This window comes from Otolemur garnettii, unplaced genomic scaffold, assembly GCF_000181295.1.
Source record: "Otolemur garnettii isolate 467f Iridium unplaced genomic scaffold, OtoGar3 scaffold00085, whole genome shotgun sequence".
NCBI classification, from domain to species: Eukaryota; Metazoa; Chordata; class Mammalia; order Primates; family Galagidae; genus Otolemur; species Otolemur garnettii.
Window position 1 is genome coordinate 5,276,036 of NW_003852480.1, and position 26,253 is coordinate 5,302,288.

At 35.3% G+C, this 26,253-nt stretch overlaps 1 protein-coding gene across 1 annotated transcript in view; it reads right to left on the reverse strand.

Moving 5' to 3' along the window:
- Positions 1 to 4,295: 4,295 nt before the first annotated feature.
- FSTL5 (follistatin like 5) overlaps positions 4,296 to 26,253 on the reverse strand; it is a 512,268-nt gene continuing 490,310 nt past the window's right edge. The window contains exon 14 of the mRNA XM_003794706.2: positions 4,296 to 4,998. Within this exon, the coding sequence (XP_003794754.1) occupies positions 4,296 to 4,998 (703 nt within the window). The remainder of the gene's footprint in view (positions 4,999 to 26,253) is intronic.

Sequence of the window (26,253 nt, forward strand, 5' to 3'; positions counted from 1 at the left end):
TTTCTTTCTTTCTTTCTTTCTTTCTCTTTTGTCATCCTTTCCCCTAAAGGAACAGGCTAAACTGTGGGGACTGGGTTGTGGGTGGCAGGGCCACCATAGCCTGGGAAACTCTCAGAGGGCAACACCCAACCACTCTCCTTTCACAGTGTTCTTTCCACCTGCCGGAAGTCATGTAGCCCATGCAGACTTTTCATATTGTTGGCAAACACACAGTTTTCCTTCTTTAAGGATCATCTCTACCCCGTGTACTAAGATTCACACAACCTTGTTATGATCTGTATAAATAAAGCTTTTTCCAAGATTCAGGCACAGGCTGCAGCCACCAGCTACGCCAGTCTTCCTGACACCATCCTATCTGTCACCTTCTGTCTTTCTTTGTCTCTCTGTTCTGTCTTTCTTGGCTTCATTTCTTCATTTCCCACCATTTCCACTCAGGTCAACTCTCCCGCCTCACGCCAGGTCTTAAGACTAACGGAGTTGTTAAGGTCTTAACCTTGGGTTCTACATTTTCATCTTATTTTACTGGTTTCCATGAATAGAAATATTACTCGTAAAATTTATCTCACTTTAAAATTTTATATAAATTGTCAAATATGATTAAACATAGTGTTTTATCCTATAAAATCTTAACTAGAAAACATAAAATTCAATCAAATTAATTTAATTTACAAAAGAAAACACTGGGGCAGCACCTGTGGCTCAAAAGGGTAGGGCACCAGGCCCCATATGTCGGAGGTGGTGGGTTCAAACCCAGCCCCAGCCAAAAAGAAAAAAGAAAAAGAAAACACTGAAGAATTTTGAGTAGGAATTATAAAAGTGATAAAGTTTTAAAATTCATTTTTTGAAAAAGAGCACTTTAATTTTACATAGGTGTAATCAAACAGAAGGTAGAGTGACTCTGAGAAAATACACTGGATTTTTGTACAAGATGACGTTCTCTGGTAGTGTTTCCATTGTTCTGTATTTCCACTTAATTTGCCTTTTTTTCTAAGTCCTCATCCTCTCACCTGAGTCTGGTTCTCCATCATGGATTTCTTATATGTCAAAGATGTCATATTTGATTCATATAATTTTTGTTTCTTATATGCTCCACCTTTATTCAAAGGTAGAGCACTTTGGTAGATTTTCTTGAACACATCTTATTTTTTAACATATACTTTCAATTTAATTGTCATGTATTAAAAACCATTAACTGACATTTTGAAATTTTTGACTTGATACCTTTTTCTCTAATTTCATTTTCACGGAGATTTCTCCTTTGAAAGATTATTATTTGGTCTCTGTTATCTGAACTTTAAAATTTCTTTCTATCTTTTCCTCTTTTACTCAAAAACCGATCATAACCTACCTTCTTATCTGTGTCAACTTGTCTCCCAAAATCATTTGCTTGGTCCGATTCCACACAACAATCTCCCCACATCTTATTTTCACTCCTACTTTTATACTTTTATTCACTCTTTTCACATCCTTCATTGGTGTCTCTTCACTTTGTTTTCTTCCTATAAAAATATCTATGCACTGATGCTACACATCTTTCTAAATGAGTTGACTCATCATTTTATCCTGTTTTTTCTTCACTTTCACTCTTTACACTGATTGATGAAAGGATTCCTTGGAACCCACTGTAATGGAGATCTACAAAGCATTGTACTGATGCCTTGTATGCCACCTGTGTCTCTTACCCTATCTTTGAAGAAAGAAATGTCTACTTTAGAAATCACTGTAACATAAATATGCATTTTCTTTTTCTAAGTTCACAAATGTCAGCATTCTATTTTTTTTTTTTTTTTGAGGCACAGTCTTATTTTGTCACCCTCAGTAGAGTGCCATGGTGTTACACGTCAAACTCCTAGGCTCAAGCGATTTTCTTGCCTCAGTCTCCCTAGTAGTGGGGACTACAGGTGCCAATGCCCAGCTACTTTTTGTTTGTTTGTTTAGCAGGCCCGAGCCAGGTTCCAACCCACCAGCCCCAGAGCATGTGGCTGACGCCCCAGCCATGCTATGGGTGCCCAGCCCAGATTTCAGCATTCTAAGAATTAAAATGTTTTTTCTTTTTATTTAAGTAGCTCACTATTTCTGTGGTTAACAGTGTAAGGATGTGAGAAGAAAAGTTCATTCTTTTGAACATATGCTTGACATTCCATTCTGATATTCTTTCCTTTAATTTACCATAAGGGAGTCTCAAGAAATAGATGTCATGGAAAGGATATATGCCTTGCTGGCAATAATGAAGGGATATGGCAATTCAGATGAAAATAAATTTCTTTGCTGAATCTCACTTTACTCCCCCTCTACCTCCATTTATTCATCCAATTACTTACAACATAATGCGGGCACTAAACTACGTTTGAACCACTGAGAGAAACAAAAAGAATGATATGCACATAAAATCATTGACTGAAGTCTCAAGGGTTAAAATGTAAGAGGTTTATTCTCCTTTTATCAGGCAGCGTCTACAGACAGAGCATCCACATGGTATAAACTACCAAAGTAGGGGGTGTGCGACAGACTTACATGAAATCATTGAGTCACAGACTTTCTATATGGTTCATGTTCACAAGGGAGAAAATTGCCAAAAAGTAAAGCTGATTCAGTAAGTAGAAACATAAGCTGAGTTTCTGTTGTTTATTAAACCTCACAGAATGTTTCCTTAAGCTAAGTAGGAAGAAATCTACTGTATCACACAGCTCAGGATGCTATATACACGTAAGATATTACACACTATAAAATTTCAGGTTTCTAAGCAGTTTTACACAATTCAAACTTGAGTAAAATTTGTATTTAAAAAAGACCTTATTGGATTACCTTCAGTAAATGGAGGTCATTTCAACAGCCCATTAGCATTTCTAGCAACGATAAAACCAAAAATAAGTAAAAAGATTCTCAGAATGTGTAAGCCATTACTTGAAGCCTGGATAATTATCTGCTTATTTCAATAAACCAACTCTCTAGTTTTAATCTATTTCTACTGACCTTCTCTGTTTCCCTTTTTTTTTTTTTTTAAGCAATAAGTTTTATTTCTCTGCAGTGCCTCCAATAAGAGGATTAGTTAGGTTTCAAACTACAGCACGCAGTGAGTGAGAAGGTGATTTTAGGATTATGTAGGACTTGAATAGGAGAGGTCATTTAGAAAAACTCTTAGGAATGAAGTTTTTCGATGGGTTCTATTTAAACAGCAAAACCAATGGAGAAGTACAGCTATCCTCACCATTACAGGGCTTTCCCTTTCTTTTCAACTTCTATTACTAATTTTTCTAAGTCATTAATATTTCATCCGTTGTCTTGCTGACTTTCTTTTTCCCCTGGGTGTTCATTTCCCTATGTGTGTTTTACCTTAAGCAGACATAGTAATGCTTTTTCCCCCCTTTTCTTTCTTTTAAGAACTGAAAGTTCCTGGTGATGAAACACCCGGCTATTCAAAAAGAAACAATCTATTCTGCTAATAATAAAGTAAACAGTTGCAGGCGGTGAACATCCCAGAAAAAGTTGCATTAAAAATATAATGCACTCTTGTGATTGAAAACAATAGACAGTGCATTGTGAACATTTTTACTATAATTATTTTCCTCCCCTCCTCTATATTTTTCTATAGCATGCTGTGGGTGATGCAGAATATGTCAAACAGAGCTTGTCACCTGTGTACGACCTAAGACCAACTTAGGCTTTCAAGTGATATTTCATTATTTCATGGCAGGTTAAGTAAATGACCGAGGGCAGGATTTGGTGCAAGAGATGTTAAACATTTTTTTAATGACAAGAGATTTATAGTTATGGGGGTGTTCAGCATGCAGCTTTTAGCTTTCCTTTTCCTCCTGTGACATTCCTTTCAAGGCACAAAAGATTACAAACAGTGGACAGGACAGAATATTTCGAATTAAGAATATTAAGGTTCCATGACACCTTTTTTTTCCGGTTTAAACACAGAAAAAGGACAAGGGGGGGTGAAGGAAGATTACCCTTCAAATGAAAAAATGCTTGAGTCATCTGAAATTCCCTGTAGTTTAGTTATTTGTTAAGAATTTAAAATCCAATTGTATTGATTTCAAAACATAGATTTGATTCTGGTGATTGACACAACTGATCATTAAATGTTGTGTTAAATATTTCTAATCACCCAATATTATTAATTGCATATGTCTTTGCCAAAAATAATCTATTGTATTTGAGCCACCAAGAAAACTATGCTTGACTAGGATATATCAATATAAACTTTGAAAGTTAAGCTGTAAATTTAAGAATGGATCAAGTGCAATGTACTGTAAAACTCTGCATTCAGTAATTATGTAACCGGGTTCCTAGGCATCTCCAACCCAAACGACTGTATTTCCTTTCTCCACTTCAGTGATCTCACAGTTTAACTTATTGAGCCGTCCATCCAGGATAAAGAGAGAGTCCTTGGAAGGCGTCATCAGGTATTGACCAAATAAGCCACTGTCCTGGATTTGCCTGTTCTTCTGGTTCCAAGGCCATTCTTCTGCCTTGAGTGGCTCCTTGAGGCTCTTTATCATCTTGACCTTCCCAGAGGAGAGCTCCACAAAGAGCACGTCAGTTTGTGTGCTTGAGCTGCCGTAGATGTTGTACTGGTGCGCTTCGGTGAAGGACGGCTGAAACGCCAGGTCCGATATGTGCAGGTTTGTGTGAATGTCAAAAGCGTCCTGTATCTCTCCTCGGATGGTGATGTACTGAACCCGCACAAGGCCTTTCACGTCGTTGATGCTGACAAGATAGTGGCCGTCTGGAGAGACGTATGGAGTGCCAGTCACATCGCTATTGAACCCAATGACCGAGTCCGTTACACTGTCCACCACGAGCTGTGGCGGGACGGCCCCGGTGCTGTCCGGCTTGCAGCCGACGAAGTAGTACCCTCCCAGGTGTGTGTAGGCCAGCGAGCGAGGAACGCACTTATAGTCCACCAGGTTGATTGTCTTGATGTACGACATGGTTTCAAGATCAATTTTTTGTAGTGCAGCTTCATCTTTGTGAAGAATAAATCCAAACCTAAAAAGATGAAAACCAAAGTTAGAGAAGAAACTATTAGAGGTTTAACTACAAGAAAATGCGTTGTGGCCCACAGGTCCATCACCAGGCCCGGTGTGAACTGCCCAGGCTACTCAGTAACTGATGGTATGTCGGGATCACGTTTGAATTGTTCTATAGATTGTGCCACTCTCCTCCTTTCCCTAGACCACTCTTTCATTACATCTAAGTAATAATAACTCATGCCGAGGAAGGAAAAATAATTAAAAGTTAGATAGATCTAGATAACTGGAGCGACACATTTTTCTTTCCACAGAGAGGGGAAAAAGTAAACATTTTGCACGTTTCTAAACCTCTGATGTGAAACAAACTTGGTTAACTGTTATTAAATCTACTAAGAATAAAAAGCTTGAATATATATATTCATTTCATGCACTTTTATTTCTCATATTATTTAAAATTTATGTATTAAACCTGACACTGCTTTTTTGATAATCATCAGCATCTTTCTCATTTTAATCTATATCAGTGGACCAGCTGAATAGTTAGAAAGTTTTATTTTATTTTATGTTTTAGTATAGAACTATTAGACTTCCATTTCTTACACATTAGGATAACCTTGATTACTTTTATGATTTTAACATTATACATTTTAAATAGAGTTTGCGCTTTTGAGTCTTGCTGTGCATATGTAATTATTGTTTTTAATGAAATACATATATCACAATATCATGTACTGAACAAAGATGAACTTTCAATTTGATTGTACGTTTCCATTAAAGTTCATTTAAAAAAAATTTATTTGGTTTTATTGGCCTCCATGACTAGTTCAGAAGTTTTCAAAGCATTCATCATAAGTATCTTTGTAAATATAAATGTAGCTTGAACCTTTGATATATAACACAAGCAGTTTCCCAGAAAAAAATAAATTAGAGATAATGAGATAGGATCTATTAAACAAAATTATATCCAAATTGGATACTGCCCAACAGAATCATGTAAGATTTTCTATTTTGATTACATTAATAATATTGATTAAATCACCCCTAATATTTCTAAAAGTTCATTAAAAAAAGGATCAGAGAAATATTGATCCATTTACTATGCTCTTAAATGAAAAAAAAATAACCTAATTGTGAGTATTAAGATAAAGTAAATGAAAACAAATAAAAAGCCACCTATGCTATTGTCACCTGTGTAATGAACATTCTGAATGCTAATCATCACACATAGTTTTGTTTATATAAAAAAGACCACTTCCACATGTACTATTAACACAAAATATTCATTCAAGGTAATGTTGCCATAAATTTCAAATACAGGCTGTCCATAAAGTTTGTGTGCAAATTCACAAATAACTTCCATACTTCATGTTGTAGAATAACTAAGACCCATGTTCCCCCCAAATCAATCTTATGTTGTAATTGTGAAATGCAAGAAATGCCTCGGCACAGATATTTACCAAAATACGCACAAAATTGTTAACTGCTTTCATTTTTATAACATTACTTACAGTTGGAAAACCATATAATTTTAGCTATAATTGAGCAATTGAAGTATGATTATTTGTTATCCTTGAAGACAGTACAAATTCTTCTATCAGATAGAAAAATCTCAATGTATAGCTTCTTTAAAAAACTTTAAGTATCTGTTAAACAAGTACTAAATTCAGTGAGAATATAGTGGAGATCAACACAACTATCTGCCTTCAATGAGTCTAGAAATTTTGAGTCATAAAAGAACTAAGAAATCAGTAGCAGTTAATGCTTAAGTGTACATTTTGCTGTACCAGTACCTAATTTAGTAGTGTTTCTGGTATTACTCATTCAATATATTTGAAATGGCAGGAAGTAATACACTGGAAACAGTATATCCATGTCCCTCTGAATAATGTCCACCATTTCTGGCTTATTTTCTGGCTCTTCATCTTTTCTGGGTCCTTAAAACATGCATCGTTTCCGTTCAATAAGCACAGCTCATGCTTTGTCTCTACAGGATAAAATGTGAGGCCTAATTTTGATGGTGTGAGAAAACATTCATATTGTTAAGAATTACTTCTAAATATTTTTGTTAAAACATTCATAATGTGGTAAATATAGTATACACAATGGAATATTATTCAGCCATAAAAATAATGGAATCCCGTCATCTCCAACAACCTGGTTGAACCTACAGAATATTATGCTAAGTGAAATAAGGCAATCAGAGAAAATCAAAGCTCGCATGGTCTCACTCATATGTCAAAGCCAAATATTAGAAGACTTGCTTTCCTGGAGGTAAAGAGTAGAATGATGTTAACCAGAGGCTACAAGAGATAGCAGGGAGCAGGGCATAGAGTGAGGAGGATTAGCAGGGTAAAAGCATAGTTAGATAAAATGAACAATATTATGATAGCACAACAAAGTGACTATAGGCAGCAGTAAGTTATGTCTGACTTTAAAATAACTAAAAAGGTGGAGTCAGAATGTTGTTAACACAAAGAAATAATAAATGCTTGAGGTAACGTACACCCCAATTACCCTGATTTATTACACTTTGTATGACTGTATGAAAATAACACATGTCCCGTGTAAATACCTAGAACTACTATGTACCCATAGGAATTTAAAATTTTTTAATTTAAAAAATCTTAATGCCCACTACAGAAACATATTTTAAGCTTGAAATATTTTCTGACACCTAAAAAATATTTTAAAAACTCTCTGTCTACCAAATTTCATATTTAGTGTCTCAACATCAGAAATATCATAAAATCACAAATGTCATTATCCACGCTCAGATTTGTCTTAATTAATATTAAGTCCATCTACTATAAACACAAAAAATGTTTTTCTTTCATTAACGGACAACCATTAAGAATATGGGATTACGTAGAAGAATTTGTATTATTAGCAAATTACGTTAGAAGATCTTTTATTTTCTTGTTCCAAATTGTACATAAGTTTAGGGAAAAAGCAGTAACAAGCTCATGGAGTAAAAGCTATATGCCAATCAGGTTTTAGCATTCAGCTCGCCTTTTAACCTTGAGTTCTCTAATCCCTTTGGGCTCTATTTCTGAATGCTAATGAAGAAGAATAAAACAAGCTCTCTTTACTCATGGACTATTCTAACTTTGATACTATGTAACATACTCAGGTTTTCTGTGATACAATCTAGCTTCTTTTTAAAATAATTAAAATTTTTTTTAGAAAATGGTCCAGTTAAAAATGCAGAAGCTCCACGTGGAGCGATAAAATTACATCTATTTGGCATCTGCACTCTCTACTCCTTTAGGACTAGAGATCCAGCTACATAAGCAGATGCATGAGAATGCCTTCAATTTTTCACCGCTGATTTATTGGTTAGGAAGTGGTGTCTCTAATTCAAAATTTCCCCCAGTACAGATTGATATTCAGAAGTCTCCCACTGTTCATTAGTCTTGATTAATATTTACGAGGCTCTCAACTTTCATGCCTGCTTAACAGAATCAAATCCTGCACAGTTCTGGGCCTGACATAGTTTGTCTAATATTTGTCAGAGAGTGTGTATAGGAAGCTGCAGACTGAGAAATGAGAGCATTAAAACTTACTCTCAAAATCACTTCTTATTCTAGGAAATTAATATCACTAGACTAGCGTGGGCTCTCAGCATGTTACCGTGTGGATTTCTCAGATTTGGTGAGAGTTACAACAATTTTTTCCCCAAAATTATTTTCTCTTTCTGAATGTCCAAGTAGTTCATTATAACGTGTGTAAAAAGGTTCAACCTTAATGATGGCTTTTATTTATAAAATGATTCATGTGCTTAGAGTTGTCACTTTGATTGGGAAAGGCTTCCATTACAGGCTGACTTACTTTCATAATTCAGTTTTCAAAATAACAAACCTTCTGTATGTATGACTTCATGCAAAGCCCTTGATTTCCACAAGTTTCAATTTCTTCACCAGCAGGAAGAGAAGTCCTCCTTGCTTTGAGGAGAGTAAATGCATGTCTCTTACCAGGCAAGCGATAGATTCTCAGTAAATAGAAACTTTCAGCCCTTACCACTTTGGAAAGCATTATTTTCCCATTATGAATCACATAAAATATTTCTTCTGGGACAACAAATTATTATAACCATGTGTAGAAAAAATAAAGTTATTATTACTTTTTTCTTTATAGCCAGTAGTCCCACAGTGTTAAAAAATACATTTATATGGGTATCCAAGAGGGTTATATTTTTCTATTTAAAGGTATCATCTTGACAATAAAAACTCTTTTTCTCTTGGCTTCATTTGCACCAATGGAATCTATGCCTCATCCGCGGGTTAGCTCACTCCACCTTGCTGGGAACCCAGAGCCGCAGACCTGTGGTGTACTGGGTGACTGTGAAGCCTGCAAAGATGCTGGAATTGGAAACAGCTTACTAAATAGCTTACTTACTTACTTGAGCTTACTAAAGAATTTTTAATAAAAGACACAGAAAATTTTGTGCCGGACGTTAAGTCATAGATATCTAAGGACCTGGTGAGTTTCAATCAGTGTTTACAGTGTGACAATCCAGGAGCCTTGCAAAGGAGCATGTTTGTTAGAGAGAAAAAAGAATAGATATTTAGAGAGATGCAAGGTTAAAACGCTATGAAGCATGAGAAAGAGTAAGTGCCTGGAGAGCATCACATCCCACAATGCCAGGCTGCCCCCTCCCTGCAAAGGATTAATGAATGATTTCCCACGTCCATCACTCAGACAGTTCCTGAAGGAGTCTGGTCACATAGTCTCATGAAGTAGGTTCTGTTTTCAAATTCATCACCTAAGATGCTATCAAAGGAATCTCAAGATTTCAATAACTCCTCATATAAATTTTCCATGATAAGTATCAAGAGCAATGTCCTCATATGGTACCAGATGTCCTAAAGTTTGAAGCGAAAGAATTCCATAAGATTTAGAGAATAAAAATTATTTTATCCCCTGGGTCTTAATGCAGCACTGCCCGTCTCCTGAGTCCTCAGAGCTTCTCGACTAATCAGTTCCCCTTACTGCTGATATTTAATGTCAGACCACCGAGGTTCAATTCCCATAGGAGAAGCTGGGATGAGACCACACACTTCTTCAGAGTTCCTACATGATCTTTCTCCTCAAAGCTCCTTTGTCTACAGCTCCCCAGATCTGAAAAGAAGTCTCTGCCTGCATATCAATCTATGCAGATGAAAAGTGGCGAAGTGTGCCCCCAAAATGGACATTGCTGCACTTCACATCTAAAACAAAAGTTTCAGAAAGCTGATGTCCCAATTATTGAAACCGTATTCTTTGAAATAAATTCCATAACTAAAAAATGTGAACATCCCCAGGAATTAGTCATGCAACAACTTTACTTGTGAAAACCAATACCCAAAGCATATGATCATAAATAAGAGTGGGCAGGATTATCAGTATCTTGTTTTTCTAACTGGAATATAAATATCATGCTTTTCCAATTGGAAGGGAAGAAATGCTAAGAGGATAAGATACTAAAACCAGAACCCCCCCCACACACACACACAATAATGTGGACCAACCTACACAACACGCTGTGACAGTGACATTTTCCAGTGTGCTACAGCTGGCACAGGACTTTTATGAACACACACCATAAATCTGACATGAGTCATTATTCACTAGTTATGAATTCCTTTAGATTCAGTTGTTTTCTGTTATCCCAGACTGACCCTTGTAAGAAAAGATTGAGAGCTGTTCCTACTCAGGCACCGGAGGATTTAGTGTTTATCTGAACATCACATAACTAGCTCAGTAAAACACACCTGTTCACAAAGAATGGTCACATTCATGTTTGGGAAGGGGAAGCAGAGAGAACTGGAATCAATCGCGACAGTTAGTGAAGATTTATAACTAGAGCCAGGACAATTTCTGAATAGTACTAATGCTGAGACGCCTTGGACAAATGAACGCCCTTGGAGGTTTCCTGTTTCCAAAACATAGGTAAAACATAGCTGAAATAGCTAAAATAAACCACAAGATGCCAAAACATAGCTAAAACATAGGCTGAAATAGCTAAAACAAACCACAAGATGCCCTCCTCCCCGACTTCATAAGTACCTTATAGATAGACTATCCTAAATACTGTGGCTGCATGTCTTTCTCAACTTTTATTTTAATTTCTTTCTTTCTTTCTTTCTTTCTTTCTTTCTTTCTTTCTTTCTTTCTTTCTTTCTTTTTTTTTGAGACAGAGCCTCAAGCTGTCCCCCTGGGTAGAGTCCCATAGCATCACAGCTCACAGCAACCTCCAACTCCTGGGCTCAAGGGAGTCTCCTGCCTCCACCTCCCAAGTAGCTGGGAGGTGCCTACCACACACGTGGCTAGTTTTTGGTTGCAACCGTCTTTGTTGTTTGGTGGGCGGGGCTGGATTCCAACAGTCCAGGTCAGGTGTATGTGGCTGGTGCTTGAGCCACAGGCACTGAGCCTTATTTTAAATTCTTTTCTTAAGAAAGGAAAATGCATCTCTGAATACTAAAATTCTTATTTTATTTCTGCTTTGGTACCTAATTTCCTCTGATATGTAAGGAGACTGCTCTAAAAAATAAAAAAGTAATTGCATAATTTTGCTCTAAAAAATAAAAAAGTAATTGCATAATTTTATCATGAGATAGAGGGTGTAACTGGTTGACCGAGTTAATACTGTAGTCTAATGTCTCCACTTCCAGTGAGTAACTAGCTCATATGGCAAAATCAGATTTTTTAAACAATTATGTGTACACCCTATGTACATTATAGACCATAATTCTAATGTTAACGAGTTTAAGGGCTTTTAGAAGAGTTAAAGGGCTTAGGACACAAAACTGGCATTAATATGGCATTTAACAAAATTAGTTGGTCTTCCTGACTTGGGACTGAAAAAAGTGACAGAAAATCTGAAAAGAGCCCAGCCTCCATAATTGTACCCGTTTATCTAATCGGGTGTGTTTTATCCAGGATCTGATAAGCAGCTTAGAGTTAACATGACAGAAATAGAGTAAGTGATTAAAAGAAAAAACAAATTATCGGTGAGGACAGAGGTGGAAATAGAAAGGCAGGGCGGGCAGAGACTGCACCTGGGGGTGGCACTGCAGAAGAGTCTGAACACTTGCTCTAGTTAGCACACAGAACCACGAACGTGACATGAGGACCGTGGCATAGATATTTAGTTTCTAGCTGGGATGACTTTACAACTGATTAAAACTTTGTAAATAGGGAAATAGAAAATATTTGATTTTTTTAACCTGGAATGAATACTAACTTAAATAGCATTTTCCTACTTCTGCTAAAGGCCAGAGAAAATTAAAATATATACATTAATTAAACAAAAAGTGCTAACAAAGTGTTCATTTTATACTTGTGAGACAGAAATACCAGGTGAAAAAACCTTGTGAGGAAGCAGGATTGGTGTGAGTTGGGTTGTGGATCCGCGTGCCATGTGACCAAATTCAATAATTATTCAGTCTGCTGAGTAAACCTTAGGGAGGAACTGGTGGGCAAATAAAGGGTGTCTGCTCTCAAGGTAAGCTGCAGGCCAGCGGCTGGGGCTTGTAATTGCCCCCATTGCCAGAGTGTTTCGGGAACTTCTTCAAAGATGGGAAGAGAGAGAGGGATGTAGCTTCAGCTACTCAATTACATTTTTGTTAGGCTAGGCTTCCTTTTAAAGAGAGAGTTCATATTAGTGGTCTAGATCCCAGAAGCAAAGGGACATACTCTAATTACAATAAATCAAGGCGGGCACGGGAAAAAGACTGTTTTCCGAGAAGGGAAAATTGACCACAAGGGATAGAGCGGGATTACAGAGGGAGGAACAGCAAAGCTGGCAGCCTGGCTGGCCTGGGAGGAGAGTGGCTGCGTGGCAGGTGACTGTGTCTCAGGAAGCAGCTGGCCTTCTGCAGGGGAGCGGGTGGGGGGAGCAAGTCCTCCCGGCCCACTCCTCTCCGTCAAGTCAGGATTCTCATTCTCCAAACCAACCCCAACCACATTAGCCAGCCTTCCCCTGCAGGAAGCAAAGCAGGGCGGGCAGAGACTGTACCTGGGGGTGGCAATGCAAAAAAGCGGGAAGCACTTCCCTGCAGAAGAGTCTGAACACTTGCTCTAGTGAGCACACAGAACCAGGAACGGGAGATGAGGACTGCGGCATAGATATTTAGCTTCTAGCTGGGATCACTTGACAACTGATTAAAAAATAGTATTAATTTGTAAATAGGGAAATGGAAAATATTTGATTTTTTTAACCTGGAATGAATACTAACTTAAATAGCATTTTCCTACTTCTGCTAAAGTTTCATAAAATGCCTCCTAACTTCGAAGTCCTAGTAAAATGCACGTTTTCAATAACCTTGTAACTAAAGTTACACAAATGGTTAACACTAGTTATCGTTTTGCTATTTTCTCATTACCTGCTATATTTTCTTCACATACTAAAGCTGAATAATTATTACTTAATAGACTAAAACATGTAATACATTATAAGCTTATAATACATGTTTAGAAATTATCTGGATTTATTATTTTTTGAGTTTTTGTTTTTCTTTTGTGTTGGTGTGTTTAGAAATGTAAAAATGGTGGGAAAGGAAGTCAAAGCTGTGTTTTGCTTTCGCATTTTCCAAAATTATCTCTAATCATTTGGAAGTATTTTCATCTTTCCCTCTCATGTTTTACTTGGGCTATTCAATTATGATTAGTTTTTTTTATTATTGACTTAAAAAGAAACAGCCTGTTTGTAAGTATTAAGTTTTAAGGCAGAGACAAGAGGTGGACACTGAGGGGATTTAAATAGGTAACAACATGACTGTAAAAGCAGATGTTTTGAAAGCTTCAAGTGAACAAATTATTTGGGTCAAGGCCCATTATCAAAATTATATTTCAAAACTAAAGTACCAGCCAATATAATAATACAAGATGAAGATTTTAGCATATTGGAAGTTATAAGGAAAAGGTAACATAATAGAATAGAATATTTGTAACACAAGACAATCAATTGTAAACCTATTAAAATAAATTCAAAATGGGGCAGTGCCTGTGGCTTAGTGGGTAGGACACCAGCCCCATAGACCAAGGGTGGCCAGTTCAAACCTGGCCTTGGCCAAACTGCAACAAAAAAATAGCCAGGCATTCTGGTGGACACCTGTAATCTCAGCTACTTGGGAGGCTGAGGCAAGAGAATCACCTAAACCCAGGAGTTGGAGGTTGCTGTGAGCTGTGACATCACAGCACTTTACTGAGGGCAATAAAGTTAGGCTCTGTCTCTAAAATATAATATCAATAAATAAATAAATAAATTCAAAATGTTAAAGGACACATAAATAATACTGAAAATTAGTATTTTTAAACACACTAACAAAAACTATGAGGAGATAAAGTGGAAAAAATGACTGAACAAAATTAGCAACAAAATGACAAAATATCTATGAATAAACCTAAAATGTAAAATAAATTATTATATAAGAACTAAAAGTGGCTCATACAAATAGGAATTTATTGGTCACATTTCTTTTTAAATGTTAAAAGTCAGTTAATCTATAAATTTAATATATCCCTTAAAATATCAGAATTTTATTATTACATAGGCTGATTCTAAAATCTGAGATAAAAATATTAACAGTGTTTTAACTTGATAAGCTGACTGTAACATTTATGTAAAGACCATGAAAAAGGATAGGAAATAAATATTGAGAATAAATGACTGTGGGAGATTGATTCTCCTAGGTATTTATATATAGTATGCAGGCACAGTAAAGAGAATAGTGAAGAACTTATATGTGAAGAAAGAAAAAGACTAACCACATGCGTGGAGCACTCAGACATGGATTAAATACATGTGGACTACAAGTGGGATTCCAAATGAATGGAAAGCAATGATCTAGTCAATAAAATGTGGGCTAAGACATGACTGTCTCAGGAAACAAACAGTACAATTAATATTTTATATGGTAGATTATTATAATAATGTTCTTCAATGAATCCTATCTCCCAGTAACAATGCCTTTGGGTAGTCCTCTGACGTAGGCTTGGCCTTGTGATTTGGTTATGAAAGTGGAACATCAGCCAACAGGAGGCCAGCAGAGGCTCGATCAGTTAGGGTTGTCTCTCTTAGGCTACTGCAGTCATTATTTTAAAAAGTCTTATACAGCACCCTTGCAGGTAAAGAAACACTTTGAGAAAGAGATTGGCCACCAACGAATCCACAAATGAATAAAGTCACATGAATGCAACATTATCAAGTAAGTGGTTAAGTAAAATACAATAGGTGCACAGTATAGATTTGTAGGGATACTTATAAAGCACAAGACTAAACCTACACAAATCAACACACACACACACACACACACACACACACACACACAGAGTTTTTGCACTTTTTGACCAGGGCTGGTCTTGAACCCACCACTTCTGCCATATGGGGCCGGCACCCTACTACCCTACTTCTTTGAGCCACAGGCACCGCCCTACCACACAAATATTTTTTAACATGTACTGGTGAAAAATAATCAGTAAAACACAGAATGAGATCTATTGTCATTTATATGAATGAAATGTAAACAAATAGAGTATAAAGCAATATCTATTTTATAAGATCAATACAAAGCCAAAGATTCATTAAAAACATAAGAAATGTTGACTCTAGGGTTGGAAAGGGGAAGTACAGTGGAGAAAAGGGATAAAGGTAATTATTAAATTAATGAAAGAAAAGAAAGACTTTGTACACAGTAGTAATTACGATTTTCTGTGAACTAGGGAGTATGAACAATTAACTCAACCCCATTATGTTCTTCCACTCAAAATCAAAAGCGCAGTAATTACCCCAAGGATGTGCACAGCACTCTTAAGAGCAAAGGAGCTGTGCAGATGGAAAACAGATGGGAAGGGTTGTTTTTTTTTTTTTTTTTCAAAATACATACCTTTTGTTATGAATGCTTTTAACCCCATTAACAATATTCAACAATGTTGTTTTAGAGAACAAGATAATATTTTTCCAATGTAAGGTCAATTTTATAATTTCATGTGATGATTATATATGTATGTGCATATACACACATATATAAAGCAATCTATACACACATTTATATTATACCCCACTGTTATAAATTTAAACAATGGAAAGGTATTTTAACAAGACAGAGAAGTATTCATTATATAGAATAGAGATTTCAAACGCAGACTTATGTGAAAAATTACCCAGATACTAGAGGTAGTGTTTTGTATCAGGAGAAAGATACAGACTATATGATATAAGGTGCTGAGGTAATCACATAAAATATCCAAATAAATGAAATAATTGAAGTTAAAAATAAAGTTTTTATAATATGTAGATATCAGTGTTAAGTAATAGTGTTGTAGTGCTATAGAAGCAACAAACATATGTATATAGAAGATGGAACCTTTTTACAGCAAGATACAAAAATCTGTAAGTTCATCAACTGTGGTATGTGCACACCGTGTAATACTATACAGACATAAAAGAAGATGGCAACTTTACATCTTTTGTATTAACCTGGATGGAGTTGAAACATATTCTTCTTAGTAATGCATCACAAGAATGGAAATGTAAGTATCCAATGTACTCAATACCAACATAACTCAATAAAGCCAATAGATAAACAACTACATGCCTACAGGAGAGAAAAACACAATTAAATTGAAGAGGGGCAGAGGGGGAGGAGGGAGAAGTGAGAGGGGAGAGGGAGAGGGACTGGCAAACTCTCACCCAGTGTGCAGAAACCTAAGGGCCTGAGAGTAACAGCACACCCCCTGGGTGAAGGGCTCACCTACAACTTGGACTTCACCTAACGAACACGAACAATGTAACCTAACCATCTGTACCCTCAAAATTTAAAAAAGGTTAAGGCTTGACAATAATGACTATATTAAAAGGTAAACAATGCTTGATGCAATCTAGAAAATTAGAGAAAGTATGACAGAATAAAGAATAATATTGTATGTAATGAATCACTAAAAAAAAAGTGAAAATAAAAATTAGCCAATAAACAAATGGCTATGATTATTGGCCTATAAACATCAAAAGGTTCACAATCTCATAAATAATGAGGTGAATGAAAGTTAAAACACAAAAAAAATGGTATTTATTTTCACCAATGTACTAGCAACAATAATAGTGTGCCAAGATCCAAGACTGGGGAGGATGTGGATCAATGTGTTCTCACGTACTCTTTGTAGAAGCAAAATTGTTTTAGATTGTTCAGAGAATAATTTGGCATTATCTCATAAAATTTAAATTGTGACTCTGCTTTAATGAAGCAATAATTTCTCTCAATACCTCCCCTTAATAAATGTTCACAGGTGACCACTAAGTAATATGCACAAAGTGTTTATCACAGCACTGGTTGCATTAAGACAATTTAGAAATATTTAAATGTCAAACAATAGAGGAATACTTAAATAAAATATGAAGCATCCGCCAAATGTATTCCTACACTGCAGTTATAAAAGTGATATTGTGTTAGTATTAATATGAACACAGAGCTATCCCCCAAATTGCTCATTTGTAAGGGAGTACAAACCAGATTATAAAGAATGCTACAGGTATACATTTCAATACACTTGTATGTAATTACTTTAGTAAATGACCTCAAAGATTACCTAAAAACCTGTTCTATTGCCCAAAGAGGAAAGTGCTTTAGGCCCTAACAAAGGAGGCTTTTACTTATTATTTAATACTAGGAATACTTCTACATGGTGTGATTATTTGCATGTATGCATCAAAATATATAAAGAAAATATTCAACTTCATTATTTTTCAGATAAACAAAATTATATAACTGATACACGTTCTTAATTCCACAAGTTAGTAATATATCATCTTAAAGAGTCTTCAACAAAATTGGTACTTTCTAATGTTGCTAATGACAATGCAACTTATGCAACTTGCATGTAGAAAATAATCGGTAATAAATGGAAGGATCTTTCACATACTTCTGCCCTCGGGATGCTAGCTCACTTCCTGTTAACCATTCTGAGAAACTAATAATAAAAATGCATAAAGTTTTATGCACAAATATGTTATTTATTTATCTATTTAGAGGCAGGGTCTCCCTCTGTTGCCTAAGGTAGAGCGCGGTGGCAGTGGTGTCATCACAGCTCACTGCAACCTGGTTCACGTGGTCCTACTGCCTCAGCCTCTACAGTAACATATATATTTTTAACATTATTATCTGTAGTCTAAAATTGAATAAGCAATTCAAGGGCCCAGATGTAAGTGAATATTTATGTAAATGATAATACAGCCTCTCAGGGCAATGGATTGTATGTTTTAAAAAGATGTTTATAAAATACTACTTTAAGATAAATAAAAAATCATATAAAACATCACAATTTTACATAAATGACATAATTAAACCATTAAAAATAAAATAAGAACAGACTAGATGTGGACTAAAGAGTTAGATTTTTTTTTGTTGTTATTGTTGTTGCAGTTTGGCCAGGGCCATGTTTGAAGCCACCACCCCTGGTATATGGGGCCAGCGTCACAGGGGCCACCCAAGAGTTAGATTATTAAACAGCAACCATGGTTATGTTGGAAGATGAACCTTCTGTCTAAAGTGGTCACTGCAGCCAGTCGTATCAAGCAATTCAACTTTTCTTGCAACATTGTGACTTTCTTTTGCTTTGGGGAGCATTTTCAGTGTCACTAGCAGCGCTTTGTATGGGCCCCATAATGTGATCCAAAGTTAATAGGATGGCACTTAACATCATAAAAAAAAGTACAGTAGAACCCTGAGAGATCGCTTTTTACTGTGATACACAGTTTACTGGAGAGATGACATGCTTAATATGGAGATGATTAGTGTCTGAGGTCACTCTGATTCTAAGCAAATCCTCAAAATACTTGAGCTTACCACTATCACAACAGAGGAGATGCGATGGTAATAGAGTAGTGTGGAACACACTCCAGTAAGTTTTACACAGTTATGGTTTAATACTTCATCTTTATGTTAGTGTACATTTCCCTCAACCACAAATGGTGCCATCTGTAGTCCGTGTTTGTATATCTCAGTTATAATAAATTTTATCTTTTTCTATTAGAAAGATTTGTGTATATTTTATGATAGTAAATAATAAAACAGACAAGCAACTACATATCTTTTGTGAATTCATTACATATGTACTTTTTCTTAATTTTTTTTTGATATGTCTAAGCTATGAATTCCTTTGCAAGTTTTTTTAAATTGTTGTAAATTGCCCAAAGATTTTCCAATACATATACTAAAAAAATCTGCATACAAGTGGACCCGGGCAACTCAAGCCAGTGTTGTTCAAGTGCCAACTGTACTTTGTTTTGGTTTATGTTTGGAGTTCAATGAGTATAATTTGCTTCTGTAATTAGAAACACGGAGATTGGTACAAAGCTAGATAAATACAAAAATATATAGATGCAATAGATACTTCTATAAAAATATATAGGATTTTTAAAATCTCAGACACTTCTCATATTGCTTGTAATTATTTTAGTCTCGAATATACAGGTCTAAAGGTCAATATATATGTTCAGATGTCTCAGTAAAAAAGATTCATCCATGTAAAGATTCCAGAGAAGTATTAGTCAAAGACAGACATAATGGATTTTTTTAAGTACCATCATATATTTTGGATGCTAAATTAAATGAAAAAGATTTATAAATACAAATATTCCTCATGTTATAAATAAATCAACCAAGAAGATGATACAATTATAAATTAATAGCCTCAGTAAATGAAGATATGGTAACTATTCAATAGAGAACCAATGAGAAGTATTATGATCTGTCATATCAACAAAGAATTTTTGTAGTAGAGTTAAACTGAAAATTTCTAGGAGATATTGCTTGCACTGGTGCTTTTAGTAAACAAAGAACTCCTTTTTAATAAAGACCATTCTACATAGAGTAAGGTGATATCTCATTGTGGCTTTAATTTGCATCTCTCTGATAACTAGTGACACTGAACATTCCTTCATATTGGTGCAGATGTGGTGAAAGGGAACGCTCAGATGCTTTTGGTTGAATATGAATCGATACAATCTCTGTGGAAAATAGTATGGAGATTTCTCAAAGAACTAAAAGCAAATCTATTGGATCCAGCAATCCCAACTCAAAGGCTAAGAAATCATATAAAAATGACACCTGCTCTTGTCTGATTATCATAGCATAATTCAAAATAGCAACGACATGGAATCAACATCAGTGTCCACAAACTGATGAGTGCATTGAAAAAAATACAATATATATGCCTGTCTGTACACAGGGCACACACACACCCCATGGAATACTATACAGATAGAAACAGGAATGAAACAATGTCTTTTACAGCAACTGGATGGAAGGTGAGCCTATTAAGTGCTGTAACTCAGCAATGCATAACCCAATGCCACATATTCTCACTTATAAGTGGGAGCTACACTTGGGTACAAATGGTCATACAGAGTGGAATACCAGAGTAGAGAGAGAAGGATGAAAAATTCCCTAGTAGGTACAAAGTAAAATAGCCAGGCCATGGGTACAATAAAAGCCTAAACTTTATTACTATCCAATGTATCTATGTAATAAAACTTCACTAGTACCACCTAATATATGGAAATTAAAGAAAAGCACAATTTCCATAGCAAAATTAGAAACAGAAATTTATTTCTTGTTTCAAGACATCATTCCACAATGTTAATCAGAGATTGTTTTTATAGTTCTCTATTCTCTCTTTGAAAACCTGTTTAAATTCTAACCCAGCAGCAACTACTTATTTTTCATGATTTCTTTACTCAAAATGGCGCCTTTAATAATTGTTTTAACTCACGGTTTGAATAATATCTGGAGATTTTCCATTTTTAATTTTATCGTGTATGATTGGTTACCGAACACCAGAATTTAAAACTGAATGTCATTTTATTGCAAACCTGGAAAGGTCTATTTATTTCAAATATCGAATCCAGCACAAACTTTAGAAATGAGGAAAAACAGGCCTTAAGCAGTTGAATTATATAACTGTGTCCTCAATTCTGCTTGAAAACTTAATCTTACAAAATTAGTCCCTTTCCCTTATGACTTCTTTTTTAATTGACACAATGATGCTTTAGAGAAACATGTTGAGAAATTTTATGAGGATTAAAGTAGACATAAAAAACCAAAGTGTTCTTGATATACGTATTATAAGTCTACTTAAATACCCTAATGTCGTTGGTTTAATTTTTGTTTGTATAATGGTGATTATGATAGCTAATTCCCAGAATACTCTGAGAATAAATTAGTTTTGAGAATCTCAGTGTGTTAAATCACGAAATTTCTACAAAGGACAAAGTACGTATAACGGGATTGTTCATAATAATGAACTGAAAATTGGTTGTAGTTCACTTAGATGGAAATTATAATGCTGCTAAGGTTTTAAAATACATAATTAATGCTAATTAAGTTAGAAATCAATAATGATAGATTTTTTAATTTTGCTACATTGATTCAAAATTTCTTACTATTATTTAATTTGATCTTATTTTTAATTTAGTCAAAGGTTTTTGTCAAGTGATTTTCCTTTCTCAGGACTTCCATCAGTAATTAAGAGTCAATAAAACGAACGAAGGAACGGTTACGGGAAGGATCTGGCTGGCAGCGTCTTCCCAACATTGGTGATGAGGGTCTGATAGAACAGGAAATGAAACACACACACTTCAGAAAATGCAATATTAGTAACCAAATAAATAGTTTAATAAATGATGTACAGAATATATATTTTAGAATTATTTAAAATTAAAACTATTCTTTTACATATAAAATATCACTAACATTTTCAATTATTAATAATATAAAATATTTGACACTTTAGATTGACTCCTCCCATGAGCGCTCTGCATAACTGGACTTCACTGTAAAATGTTAGGAACTGTCCAGTGCATTTGGAAACAATGCCAGGCTGTGTTTTGCTTTCACAACGTGTTCTTATCGTCTATAGGTGACACAATGTCTTTAGCTTCCAGAGATAGTAGAATTCAGTAAGATGTGTTTCCCCGAGGCCAGCACTCACACTCTGCTTGTATTTTCACTCCAGTCCTCTGTCTCACGTTAGCTTTACAAACACCACATACTCCGGGTGCTGTCCTGGGTCCTTCCACTGACCCTGATTTCTGGCAGTTGGAAATCAACTTTTCCTTTTGGAAAGCTTTGAGGATATAGATTCAAATTCTACCTCTCCTATCTACTACACAACTTTAGTCAAAGGATTTAGCTATTCTTTGAACTCAGTACGTTTTTCTGAAATATCAAAATAGCAATTAGTACTTAAGAAGATCACTCATAATTAGTGAATAGAAATCACAGTAAAAACATTAAAACAGTGTGACCATAGCTTTAAACACTTAGATACTACAGAAAGTATTATCATTTTTCTATATTCTTCTTATGGAATTTTTCAGTTTTCATACTTCCTGGATGCTAGAATTTCTTGCTGAAAAATGATAGAAAATGTTTTAATGTTAGCAAATGAGAAAATTTTAAAAATTCAGAAAACTAATTATTCTAGTAGTTATGACTTGGTTCCTTGATACTTAAATGTATCCAAAGTGAGCTAATTCCTCACAATTCCTTTCTGAAGTGTTCTCCAGAAATTCTTTTCTTTTTTTTTTTTGCTTTTATTTTATTGCCGTTCTATGTTTAAGGATAGAATTCCTCTCACTTTCTTTTCTCCTTATAAATAATTTAGGATTAATAATAGGAAATTATGTACCTATCTTTTTAGATACAGGGATGTGCATAACTTATGTTTGAACTGAAATATTTTTATGGTCTAATTATTACAAAATCATATGCCAAAAAGATATTGCTACGGAAAAATCACATCACTACACACTCCATTTTTTTTTTTCTGGCCAGGGCTGAGTTTGAACCCACCACCTCTGGCATATGGGACTGGTGCCCTACTCCTTTGAGCCACAGGCGCCACCCCACATTCCATTTTTTAAAATTAATGTGCAAATTTTACTAAGTGACATCAGCAAAAAACAATGTAGTCGGGAATCTAAGGGCCTAGTCTTCCACACAGACGGAATTAAGATGCCAGAACCAACTTCGTCAAAACCTTGGAAAATCATCAAAGGTTTACAGCAACCAAGTCTATATTGAATTAAGAAAACGGCTAATTGGGTGTATTTGGCAGGCTCTATTTTAATTTATTACAGCCTTATCCCATCCATTTTCCATGAGTGCTGGCAGTCTTGAAAATGGCAGCCACATTCTCAGTATTATGTCTGATTCAAGAGGCAGCAGAGTGAATCTTGTTCCCAAGTGATTGTGTTGGTGCATTTTGACTAGTCTTAGGGCTCACTGAAGGATGAATGCACAGGCCTTATTCTTGTTTCAACTACCTAAAAAGAACTCTCTCAATGAAAGATATTATGAGAGAAAAGGAAAAGCTGTTGAAGCCTGTATCAAAAGAGTACAATTAGGCCAAGATCAGACACATGGAAAGCCCTGTCATACAATTCTTGTATAGGACTACTTTGAAAAATGCAAGTTCTAGAAAGCTCTACTGCTTATGGGGATTCAAGAAAGCCATGCATATTAACAGGCAAGACGTATGCACAAAAAGACCTGAAAAGGTACTAAACTTTTATGTACCACCGATCTTTAGATGTAAACAGGAATTGGAGGCTAAGGACACATGATTAATGGCCTGGCTAACAGTCCAAGGAATAACTCAACACAGGGCCAATCCATGGCAAAGTCCAGAAGATTTTTTCTTGTTGTTTATTTTTGATTATCCATTTTTGTTCACTTTAGGCATTTAGAAAACCTTTTCTACAATGCAAGCTCACCACAAATTAAAGAAACCAAGATTTAAGTGGCAGTATTTAATAAAAAAAAATCATTTACAAAGGTAGTTTATAAAAGTGACTAAAAAAGAATACACTATCACCCACAGAAAACAACACCTAGTAACTCTGAAGAGGCGGAAAGATTTGATATCCAGGTTTTCTGATACAGGGTTCCCCTGCTGAGGGCTGGCGAGAGACCCCCATTTTCTAGGCCTGGTGAGCTCAGAAATCAGTCTTGTCACAGACCCCATCTCTAGGGACAAACAGGCCACATTCAAGCACAATCCTGAAAAAGCAGCCCGGTCCACTCTGGTGGTTACTCCTGCAGTTGGGAGCATGCACCCTAATTCTTTACATGAGGCAAAAACTGGAAGGACCACATTGTTGAGCTAATTTTAGGATCATTTTTTGCCTGCAGACCTCTTAGCCAATTGTGACCTACCGCCTCAAAATCCCCTGCCTGCAGGATAGGATTAAACTCCTAGACTGAGGACATGGCTGACTTCCCACTTGGGTTCCTTCCCCTGCTGCCAGAGGAGTTTTTGTTCTTCCTCTTTTGCTAATCAATCTTTCTATCAATCTTTCCATCAATAAACTCTGTTCTGTTACTTATCTGTGTGGTCCATGGATTCATTCTTTAAATTTCCCGGACCATAGACTCAGCAGAAAGTGACAACATTTCCACACTATAGGTTACAATTTTTACTATTTAAATTAAAAGTTATGATTTTAACTTATAAAGACAGAAGACAGTATGGATGGGTGGGGGAGAGAAATAACCAGAAACAATTCATGAATGAAAACAGACTTTGGAATTATTAGACAAAGACTTTGAATCAACTGTCTGACATTTGCTCATAGTGCTAAAGGAAAACATGGCTAGAGAAAAAAGAACTAAAGGAAATTAGAGTTGAATAACATATGAACAAGAAATCACAAGGAAGACATAAAAGTTTTAAAAAGAAAACACAAAAATTCTGGATTTGAAAATTATAATAATGGAAATACAGAGGTGCCAATAACATGCATATATATTTTAAGAAAGTAAAAATCTATTAAAATTATACTACTCAAGTTGTATTTGATCTGAAATTATAAGAGAGACAAGATATACAATATACAAGATAACAAATATTATCAGTATGTACTGAGTATAATTTTAAAATTATAAAAGTTTTTTCTTTTCTTAAAATGTGTATACATTTTTTGGCACCATGGTATGTAATATTTTTGCTGGAAGGTTCAGTGGCAGATTTGAGCAGGGAGAATGAAGAATCAGCAAATTTACAAAGAGGCAAATAAAATTATTCTAAAGATTAGAAGAAAAGACAATGAAAAAAAAAAAAAAAGACAGCTGAACAACCTATAGGGTACCATCAAGTATACCAAAATGCCAGTTACAGATTTTCCAAAAAGATAAGAGAGAGATTAAAAAAGAAGTGGAAAACGTATTTGAGGAAATATAGGCCAAACTTTCCAAATTCAGTAAAAAATACATGAATCTGCACATCCAAGAACTTCAAAGAATTCCAGGGAGGATAAATACAAAGAGATCCACATCAAGACCTACTCAAACTATCAAGAGACAAAGACAGAGAATCACAAAAGTATCATCAAGGAGGTGACTCCGCATGACCAGGTGATCTCAATGAGATTAACAAGAGGTTCATCATCCAAAATCATGAAGACCGGAAAGCAGTGAGATGACAGATTCAAAGTGCTAAGAGAAAAGATCTATGAACCGAGAATTTTATATCCCACAAAACCATCCTTCACAATTAAGGTGAAATTGACCCAGTGCAAGATTTAAAACATTGACGAATGTTCACGTATAAGAAAATTCTTAAGCCTGTTCTTTGGGCTGAAATGATAACATCCTAGACAGAGTTTGGACAAAATTTTAGAAAAATGTGATGTCCCAAAACTTACAAAATTCATATGAAGCCCTATAAATATATAAAAACAATGCATGGGAAAAAGAGAAGTGAGTATTATTGTGTTTTAGTTTCTAACTCCTCTCTGCCTTAAAGCGTTAAAACACAACTATATAGGACAATTATTATAACTCCATAATAAAGGAAGGACAAAGTATAAAGATGCAATCTGTGCAAACAACGACATAGAGGAGGGCGTCCAGAGTAATGCAGAAATAGACATTTTGTACGCTATTGAAATAGAAGAGGTACTATTTAAAATTAAATTGTTATGAGATATTAATTGAAATCCCAAAGGCAGTCACTAATAAAGGAACGTAAAAGGTCCGTCCAAAAGAAAATTGGGGTTTCAAAATAGTTCACCACCAAAAAAATTTAAAATTTAAAATGTCGGTAATGTATGAAAAGAGGAACAAAAATCATATGAGACCCGTAAAAACATGATAAATGAATAAAATCCTCCATGTAAAAGGTAGATATGGGTAAAATTGGTTAAAAAATAAAATGTGATCCATTTATGCTATATATGAGACTCACTTTAGATCCAAAGACACAGTAGGTTGAAAAATAAAAAAAGAGGGAAAAA